Genomic DNA, 10,168 nt, shown 5'->3' on the forward strand with positions numbered 1-10,168 from the left:
TACCAGTAGCAAGAAAAAAAACATTTTGTTCATGTTCTTTGCTAGTGAAAGTAGGAATGGCTGATAAATTAATGTGGCATTGTGGCATCAAATAGCAACACACAATCTTGGCACACCATTTGAGAAAGTCATTAGAAAAGGTAAATAGACGGATTAAAGCTACAAAATTAAAAATTTAATTTTATTATCGATGGTAAAATTAATTCAAATAATTTATCCTGTTTACCTAGCTAGTCTGTAATATATATCTTCCTTGAAATTGCATGTTAAAATGACGTGTTATAAGTAAATAAAAACAAAGAGAGTATGATCTAATATACGGAGTAAATATAGATGAAAAGAAACCCATTTCTTATACTAACTCCGATTTTTATTATTTGGAACTTTAGAATATTTTATATCTCACAAATAATACCCTAAAGTTGCAATTAATAAAAATTGGAGGTAGTATTATTTACTTATTACGCATTAATAGACACATATATTGTGGTAGAAAGGAAGGAAATCTTTTATATAATTGCAGAGTCAGTTAACTACAATCCTCCGAAAGCCAAATTCTCAATTCTCATGCTTTTTTTTTTTTTTTTTTTTTTTTTTTTTTTTTTTTTTTTTTTTTTTTGCTATTTCCTTCAATATAATAACTTCCACTTCTCCATTTTTTTTTAATAACATCCACTTCTCCATTATTTCTAATAACTTTCACATCTCCTATTGTTTTTCTTTCTAAATACACATGTTATGTATAAACCGTTCGTTAGCACGGATACACTCTAGCTACTAATAATGGTAGAGGTTACTTGTATCATTTGGAAAAACCAACCTTTTTAAAAAAAAAAATTGAAAAAACTAACATGTTACTATATTCTATTAATGTTTTGTTTAGCAATAGCGTTTATGATAGTGAGTAGCGTTTTGACCAAGTTTAAACACTAGTGGGTAAATAATAATTAAAAATTTAAATCATCGAGGGAGACATGGAGTAATACAAATATACAATTAGGCCTTGTTTAGTTCAACTTATTTTTACTTATTTCAGAATAAATAAGTTCAGATCACATCAGATCAGATCTGAAAAAATAATTTCAGATTAGATCAGAAAAAATAAGTTCAGATAAGAATATCGTTTTATTTGTGGTTTTTTATCGCTAAATATCTTTGATTTCGTAATGAAAAAAATTGTGAAAATTACATATTAATAAAATACACATTACTACGAATTTAACAAGATTCCACTTGATATATTTTTACCTTATATATTATTGTACACTTAAGGTCAAAGTTTGATCAAATTAGACAATCAGATCAGACTAAACCAGATTTGATCAGACCAAGTTTGATCTCATCAGCCAAAATAAGGTGAACCAAACAAGACCTTACTGTTACATACAAAAACTATTAAGCATGCATGCCATATTACTTATACTTAGGGCCTGTTCACATTTACTGAGTTGAATTGAACTGAATTGATTGAAGCTGAATTGAACTAAAATTAAACAGAAGTGAACAAGCCCTTAGTATATAAGGATTTGTGATTCAAAAAAAAAAAAAAAAAAGGATTTGTGATAATGGCACAAGTAAAGTCGGATGCATGAAATAATATTATATAAACTATAGGTAAGAGCACCTCCAATGGCAAGCTAATTGTCAAGAGCAACTCCAATGGTTGTAGCTAGAGACTCGCTTGCAATTTTATTAATTCCCCAGCTACTAGATTGACCATTGGAGCTATAAAACTCAATTAGCTTGGCTAAGCAAATTAGCTTGGGAATTAAACTTGCCAAAATAAAAATTCTCATTGCACCAATTAAGCTCTTTCAATTCCATGTATTTTCTATCCAACAACTACTACTAAGCTAATAGCTAGCCATTGGAGCAAAAAGTAGCTAAAATGATAATTAGCTTAAAATCTTATGTTGCATGGCTTGCCAATGGAGTTGCTCTAACACATAAGCTTTTAAGCTAATCATCATTTTAACTACTTTTTACTCTAAGAGCAACTCCAACGGCAAGCTAATTGCCAAATTAGCTTGCTATGCCACCTAGGATTGCAAAGCTATTCTTCCTTCTAGCTAATTTATGCCACAATGGTTAAGCTAATTAGCATTTAGATTTTTCAGCTTTTATTTTTTAAATAATTAGTAAGAGCTTAATTGGTACAATGAACATTTTATTTTGGCAAGTTTAATTCCCAAACAAATTAGCTTGGGTTAGCCAAGCTAATTGAGTTTTGTAGCTCCAATGATTAAGCTAATAGCTAGGATTTTATTGAAATTATAAGCTAGTCCCTAGCTACAACCATTGAAGTTGCTCTTAGAATAATAAGAAAATTCTGTAGAATTTCAGCTCTTAAAAATAACAGAAAATGGACTTAAATAGTTTAGTACAGAAAATGGCCTAAAATAGTTTTAGAATAAAACTTGAAAATAAAATCCAACCATGTAGATCAATTCTACGATTATTACATGGGTAAAGTTTGATCTTGATTCCTCAACAATCTCCAATTCAAATTAAACTTCAATATTGAGAATGTAATCCAGGCAAGTACGACAGTCGCAATCGTCGAATCGGCACATATCGCAACCAAAGCATACACATGATGAACAACCCTCGCATGTTGGTTTTAAAGGACATCCCCTTACTAGATTTTTAGCTCCCCTTCTTTCATCATCCTCACACCTTAAGCTACACATTACAATAAATCGATCTCATATTAGTTCGTATTCATGTTACATGGATTACACTTCAAACAATCGATCATATATTATTAGTAAGACACAACACTGATATCCAGGATGGTAATAATTAGCTGGTAGCAGATTAATTTAGATGGTTGTATTAGCTGATTTAACTAGCTGATTATATTATTTAGTTTGACTAACTGGTTGTAAATAGCTTATTGTATAAATATTTAATAAATAGTTGTTTATTTTTAGCTATTTTAGTATATTTAATATTTAAACGGTCAAACTTCTAATAGGGAAAAAATAAGCTAAAAGCTTTTCAAAAATCTCTTTACTAAACAAGGCCAGAATGTATCTTTGATAGTGTTGTATTTTATCCAAAAACATATAGAAATGTAACATGTGCAGATATGCATGTATCGTGGCATGGTGTACGTAAATATAATTTAGATTTAAGAACGTAGGAAGTATACAAGTGACGAGACATATGAAGATAGACTTACAATTTGTAAGGAAAGTCAGAGCAAGTCCAAGTAGCACTGTTTTTGGTAGCTTGGTGGTAGGCCTTGCACTGGTCTTTGTTTCGACACATAAAGAGTCGACGCTTGCCGCAAGCAGTGCATTTCATGAACTCATCACGGTGGACGGTTCGACTTCGAACCGGCTTAACTGGATCACAGCGGTCTTTAATTGATCCTTTGTAATACTTGAGCAGTTTTGTATCCCTTAGAGACTTTTTATGTACATCAACAAACACCCATATATGTCCCCTCCAATTGCTCGCTCCAGTAAACCCTGCTTCCTTCTCGAATTCACTTGGACATATTTTTTCTGTGCACCAAGTAACGTAGGGCATCACTTGTTATATTTTACACTCCAGAGCATGATGTAAAAACATGTTCTAACATCACGGGTCAAACAGTCTGTCTACATAGGTTAACATTTGAGAATAGAGGGGAAGATCATGTGATGTAACAGTACATTATTCTCGGGGATAATAAATTTACTACTTCCTCCGTGTTCTAATAAGTGTTATATTTTAACCGACACATAAGTTTAGACAATTTAATTGACTCAAATAAAATAAGAGTTAAATGGGGTAGTTAGAGTATTTAAAAATTATAAAAGAAAAATAGCGGGGTTAATAGTTTAAGTAATGAATGTGAGGTTCCGTCAAAAAAAAAAAAAGTAATGAATGTGAGGTATATTAATTGTATATATATATATAAAAAAAAAAAAAAAAAAAAAAAAAAAAAAAAAAAAAAGTAGTAGTGGCCTGGATTTAGGTGGGGACTATAAGAGGAGAGATATAATATCTAAATATAGTTTTTTGGCAAGAAATAAACTGTAATACTTATTAAAACATGACCGGATTTAATTAGTGTAACACTTTTTTGAATAGCTAATTAGTGTAACACTTATTAAAACACGGAAGGAGTAATTAAGTTCAATTAGTTTCAAACAACTATACAATGAACTTGTTGTACAAAAACTATACAATGAACTTATAAATACATGCATATAGATTAATTACAAGACCTGTTATCAATTAAAGAGAATTATTGGTGTCTACAATTAATGTCACACATCTAAGATAATTTCATAAATAATTGTTGGCTATTTATAGTATGAGTAATGATTTTCTTTTCCTTTTTATTTTTCTTTTTTTTTTTTCTTTCTTTTTTTTTTTTATGAGTAATGATTTAGATTAAAATTTCAATATACATAACTAAAATTGATTGATTGAGAAAGTGCAAGAATGATCAAACTCTTACAAAAAAAAATCATTCAGTACATCTGTATCATATTCATAACTATAAAGGGTTAGAAAAATGTGACAATTACAAATTGCGCAAATTCATGAAACGTAGCATGTAACTTAATAATAATGAAAATAATAAATGGCTTTAGGAAAAAAAATAAAATAAAATTGTATGTACCTTTATTGCAGCCAGGATAGCAATCACAATCTATTTCAATTCTACCATCACGATAAATTGAAATCTTGCCAATAGAATCACCATACTTAGGATGGGTAATACCACATAGAAGTTTAATGACTTCGTTATTACTTTCTATCAAAGTCATTCCCTTCAATTCTTCAGGTTTCCAAAAGACATTAGATGAAATAATCTCAACTTCATCATCATTGTTAACATCATTCTTGCCATCATTATTAACATCATTCTTGCCATCATTATTAACATCATTCTTGCCATCATCATTGTTAACATCATCATCATTGTTAACATCATCCTCACTATCACCAATCACAATTACATCATGTTCGGGTTCTCTGTTTCTCTTCTTTCCCTTGGACGTCTCAATATCTAGCATCGTATTAATTCATATTAAAATAAAATATTAGCAGGTCAAAATCTTTGAAAGTGGTTCGAGAATGACCAATTATTAACAACAACAAAATTAAACTAGAAAGACTGATACTTTTGTTCATATAAAATTATTATTGTAAATAAAATAGTGATTTTATTCACTTGAGGTGTGTAATAAAAAAAATCTATAGGCTTAATATATAAGAGTACATATTTAAAAAGCAAAAAGTGAAGAAAGGTATTGAGATATGAAGAAAGCCTAAAACCTCAAATTTATCTCTTTTCTAATCAAGATTTGAAAGCAATTAAGAAAAATGAAGCAAGAGTTTTTTTTAAAAAAAATACAAATAAAAAGAAATAAATGTATCATTTTCAAGAATATAACTTTATTTTTTTAAAAAATAATCTACATTACTTTGAAAAATTATATAAAAGACGAAATTAATATTCAGGATTACGGAGAATGCCACATGTCGTATTATAACTTCCAATTTGAATTGAATTCAAACGAATTCAAACGAGTACAACTAATTGAATTGTTTGAAAATATATAATAAATTTTACATACAAGAGGTATAGTGAGTTAGTTAATGTTACACTCATGAAATGCATTTCTCACATTCATCAATAATGTTGTACAAAAATGAATAAAGAAACACTTAATAACTAATAGAAAATGGCATGAACTTATCAAAGGATTGGATAAAATATACAAGTGAAAATTTATCCTCATTCATTTGTTTTTACCTCTGAATCTTACTTTGCTGGCATTCATTGTTGGTATCAAGTCTGGATAAAGGAGGAGAGTTGCGATAGGTATGTGGTAGCCAACGTACAAACCTAATCACGTCTTATGAACATGAATCGAAAAGCCTCTATTTATTTTCTCCCTATGAATGTTACTTTGTGGGCGTTCACTCTTTTTTTTTTCTCTGTGATTTCAACAATTATTTCAGAACTTAAATAGGAGAGAAAAGGTGAAATAAAAATAATTGATTGTTACAATAAGCGAGATTATTATTATCCAGGCGCCTTTTTCAATTTTTAAATAAATTTGGATTTAATACGTCACTTAACATATGAAATGGGAGATCCGTTATGATTTATTACTTTCTTACAATATACTTACCTAAAAATTGAAATAGTCTCCTTATTTGTTTGGATTCTATGTCCAATATCTTACATGAATGATGAATGTATGTGATGAAATGCATTATGTATTTAACTTTTGAGAAGGTATTGCGTGTGGACAGACGCACAAACTGTTTGGTGCGAGAGGCTTGGCTGATATACTTTACTTGTTGGCTGATGTGTTTCATGTGTTGACTGATATGTTTCAGTTGTTGGCTGATATGGTTTTTGGGTTGGCAAATATATTCCTGTCGCTGGCTAATATGTTTTTTTTCCCTCTTTTGTTGGCTAATATTAGACATCATTTGGCTTATATTTTATTTAGTTGGTTGGATATATTTATTTTGTTGGCTGGTATGTATATTTTAATTGTTGGCTAATACGTTGGCTTACCTGTTGCTTTTGTTTGCTAATTTCATCCTTTTGTTGGTTGATATGCTTTCTTTGTTGGCTAATATGTTCCCTACGTTGGCTGAGAAGTTCCTCTTGTTGCCTGATTTTTTTTTTTTTTTTTTTTTTTTGTTGGCTGATATATTCCTCTTGTTGATTGATACGTTTTTGTTAATGTCTAATATGTCCGTAATATTAGTTGATATTAGACATTTATTAGCTGATATGTTGATTTTTTTGGCTTATATTATCTTATTCCATTTTCTCCTCTTCCTAAAGAACTCCACTCACGCAACTCCCTTGTTGAGTTGTTGCCCCAAAGAACTCCACTCACGCAACTCCACCGAACCCACTAACCGAACCACCATTCCATACCTTCTTTCCACTGCCCCTGTCGCAGCCCCTACCCACCACCAACACAACCACCATTCCTTATTCCCTTCCTTCTCGCACTACTCACTCCCACCAATCGCAGGGAGTTCGAATTGCAGGTCGCAAATCGCAGGTCAAAGGTGGTGGTCGAAGGTTATCGCAAATCGCAGGTCGTAGGGAAGAAATTGCAAGGCAAAGGGTAGAGTTCGCAATTGCAGGTCAAATCGCACCATGATAGGTTATCGTACACCTGTCAAAAATAAATTCCTAACAAAACCAACTAACAATGTAGTAGGGTAAGTAGGGTCGAATCCACAGATAGATGGTTATTCAATCTAACTTCTAAGGTATGGAGAAACAAAACTATGTCCCGAAATTGGGATAGAAAAATAGTCTAAATGAAAATAGAAATAAAACAATTAATAAAAAGACCTAGGGTTATGGCTCACCATGTTTATAGCTCTAAATCTATCAAACATCAAAAACAATTCAATCAATCAATTATCTAGAGCAATTGTTAAGCCTACGGTCGAGTCTTAACGCTCTCAATTCAACATATGCAGTACGGTCGCTAACATAATCAGAATTGCTAATTGTAGGGAAGCCTCTAAAAGTTAGATCTTTCAATTCAAACTCTTATTAACATGAATTAATCAAACAATTGATCAGGTTGCAAGATTAACAATAAAACACTATCAATTAGAGAAATTAATAATCAAAATATTAAAAACGTCAATCAAGATTCATTGTATAAACATGGATTCCTAAACCCTAGAAATAAACTACTCTAGCATGAAGTAAATAATAAAAACTAAATCGAATGAAGAAAGCATAATAAAAATAAAGAAATAAAATTACCTCTATAAATTAAAGTAAGAAATTCAAGAACAAATCCATGGAGGAATCCATGGAGTTGTCCATGAAAAACTAGGGCTAGGGAGAAAACTAAAACGAACGTAAAATTAAAAAGTATAAAAAGGCATAAGGGAAAAATAATATCCCTTGGAGTATTTATATTATCCTAAAACTAATCTAAAAATAATTATAGAAAAGAAATAAGAAAATAATAAATACATAAGTTGCATTACTATTGGGCGATAGATGATAACGTGGCACGAAGATGATCGATGCAATCGAGGAACGAGTGAAGATGTGCAGCGGCAAAGCCTCGTGGGCTGCTTTGGCTGCTCGGCTGAACCTGCGGTCGCGCCCTGGCAGTAGCAACAGGGAGGATTGAGTGGGCGCGGGGTTTGGTCGCAGGGTACATAGCTCGGATTAAAAAAGACATAACTTTTTTTCTAGAAACGTTCTCGGGGCGTGTGACCTATCAATGGAAATCTCTTCAACTCTAGTTTCCAACACAATTTGAATCACCTCAATCCAATCTGTAAAACTCAAGTTATGATCAAAAGAGTGAATACGAGTCAGTTTTACCACTTTGTAAAACATCGTTTAACTTCGTTTCTAACTCAAATTCAATTCCGAAAAGTGCATAACGATCATTGTGGATGCTATTTTCATTTCTCATGCATAAAATCCTCATAGTCAACATCCACGAACATGAGATCTTCGATTAATGATGTATCCATTTTATATAGTATTTTACCCCCGTCCCTTGGTCATAATTAGTAGTGTTTTTGGCTCTTTAGAGCCACTTTTATTACTAATTGGTGTTTTCTAGTGTTTTCGTAGATTTGGTTGACTTTTGCAGGGATTTATGCTTTTGGAGTATTTTCCCGAGATATTTAGGAGCAATCACAAGCACTGGAGAAGCACGACCAGATTTTATAGCCCAGGGCCGGTTGGAGCCATCGAACCGGTGATTAAGGGCTCGGTAGAGGTGATACCGGGGCGTTTGGACCGAGTATTCAAGACCCAAAGAGGAAACCCAGATTGGCCCGAAGAATTGGAGCCCAATCGAAGTCCAAATATTGGCCCAAATGATCCGCCCGGCCAAAAAGGCTGGCGCCCGGAGGCGCGCCCGGCCGGGCGGGAGGAGCGCCCGGTGACGCGCCCGGCCGGGCGCGAGATTGCTATTAGAGATAAAAAAAAGGCGCGCCCGATCGGGCGCGTGTATTTTTAGGGGACGATTAGCGTCGTTTTAATTTGTTTTAGTTTAGGATTTTTGTACGGAGTATAAATACTCCTCCGTAATACGTTTTTAGGTCGTCTCTTCTTTTGGGGGGGAGATCTTCTTCTCTCTTCTTCTACCACTTCTTTTTTTCTCTTAATCCTTTCTCCTAGACTTTCTCTCTCTACTTAGTTTTCTCTCTCTTAATCTCTCTCTAAACCTTTGTTATTATTTCTTTAATTAATTCCAGAATTGTTTTGGTAACGATTTCTCTTCCCTTAATCTTAGTTCTTTATTTTATTCTTTTGATCATGATTTATTTCATTGCTTTGCTTAGTTTATATTTAATTATGTGTGAGTAGTTTAATTTCTAGGGTTTATGGGGATCTAATAAATAATATGAAGGGGTAATTTATTGTTGTTAATTATCAATGCTAGATTAATTTCCTATTGATTGATTTAATGCTCTGTGACTAGATTAGGCCTATCTTTTATGCATGAGTTTGACAATATTGATTCAAGAATCGAGAGATGAGAATTAATGTTTAGGTCTAGTTTCAATAGGCAAGTTAATTTATAAATGGTTAAGTCAAGATTCAAGAGATGAGATTTAATACCGATAAATTAATTGTGTGATTGTAATAAGTAGCGAGAGCCCTTTACAATCTGATTAATTGATGCATTGATGATTGACTATTATTGATTGTTGGTATTGCATGATGATTTCTTATTGGATTGTTTTAATGTTTTACAATTGCGGCTTGTAAAAGTATAGCAATATTAAATTGATGAATCGAGCAGATGTTAATTTGATATTAAAGGCTATTTTCAATAAGAACTTAGATCTAGTAAATTGCGAGAGCCTGTTAGATCTATGTTGGTTAATAAATTGCGAGAGCCTGTTAATCATGTTATTTATGCAATGTCAATGATTGATTACCCTATTTTGCCCCGGAGTATTATTTATTGGTGAACCTATGCCCTAGATCCTTTTATATATTATTTTCTCCCTTTTCCTACTCTTTTTAGTTTAGTTTCATATTCAACTTTTAATATTGGTTACTTAAATAATTTAGATTATAATATTTAGTTAGGAGTAAAAAGACTTGTTTCCCTGTGGAGATCGACCCTACTTCCCTATCTACTTTAGTTAGTGAATTAGGTAATTATTTTTGATTAGGGGATACGAC

At 32.1% G+C, this 10,168-nt stretch overlaps 1 protein-coding gene across 1 annotated transcript; it reads right to left on the reverse strand.

Annotated features, from left to right (window-relative positions):
* Positions 1–2,348: 2,348 nt before the first annotated feature.
* LOC145627248 (protein ULTRAPETALA 1-like) lies at positions 2,349–4,866 on the reverse strand. The gene is made up of 3 exons (XM_081679637.1): positions 4,622–4,866; positions 3,185–3,512; positions 2,349–2,682 (listed from the first exon to the last, which is right to left on the reverse strand). Exons 1-3 carry the CDS (start codon positions 4,767–4,769, stop codon positions 2,508–2,510), a joined length of 651 nt encoding a protein of 216 aa, XP_081535763.1. The 5' UTR covers positions 4,770–4,866; the 3' UTR covers positions 2,349–2,507.
* Between the last annotated feature and the right edge of the window lie 5,302 nt (positions 4,867–10,168).

The sequence above is a fragment of the Chenopodium album genome, chromosome 4 (genome assembly GCF_948465745.1).
Source record: "Chenopodium album chromosome 4, dcCheAlbu1.1, whole genome shotgun sequence".
Classification (NCBI taxonomy): domain Eukaryota; kingdom Viridiplantae; phylum Streptophyta; class Magnoliopsida; order Caryophyllales; family Amaranthaceae; genus Chenopodium; species Chenopodium album.

Coding starts and splice junctions, on each gene's coding strand:
- LOC145627248 (XM_081679637.1), bottom strand. CDS start 4,769: ATGACTTTGATAGAAAGTAATAACGAAGTCATTAAACTTCTATGTGGT. Junction 3,513..4,621: donor CTATCCTGGCTGCAATAAAG/GTACATACAATT, acceptor CTTGGTGCACAG/AAAAAATATGTCCAAGTGAA. Junction 2,683..3,184: donor TCTGACTTTCCTTACAAATT/GTAAGTCTATCT, acceptor TGTAATGTGTAG/CTTAAGGTGTGAGGATGATG.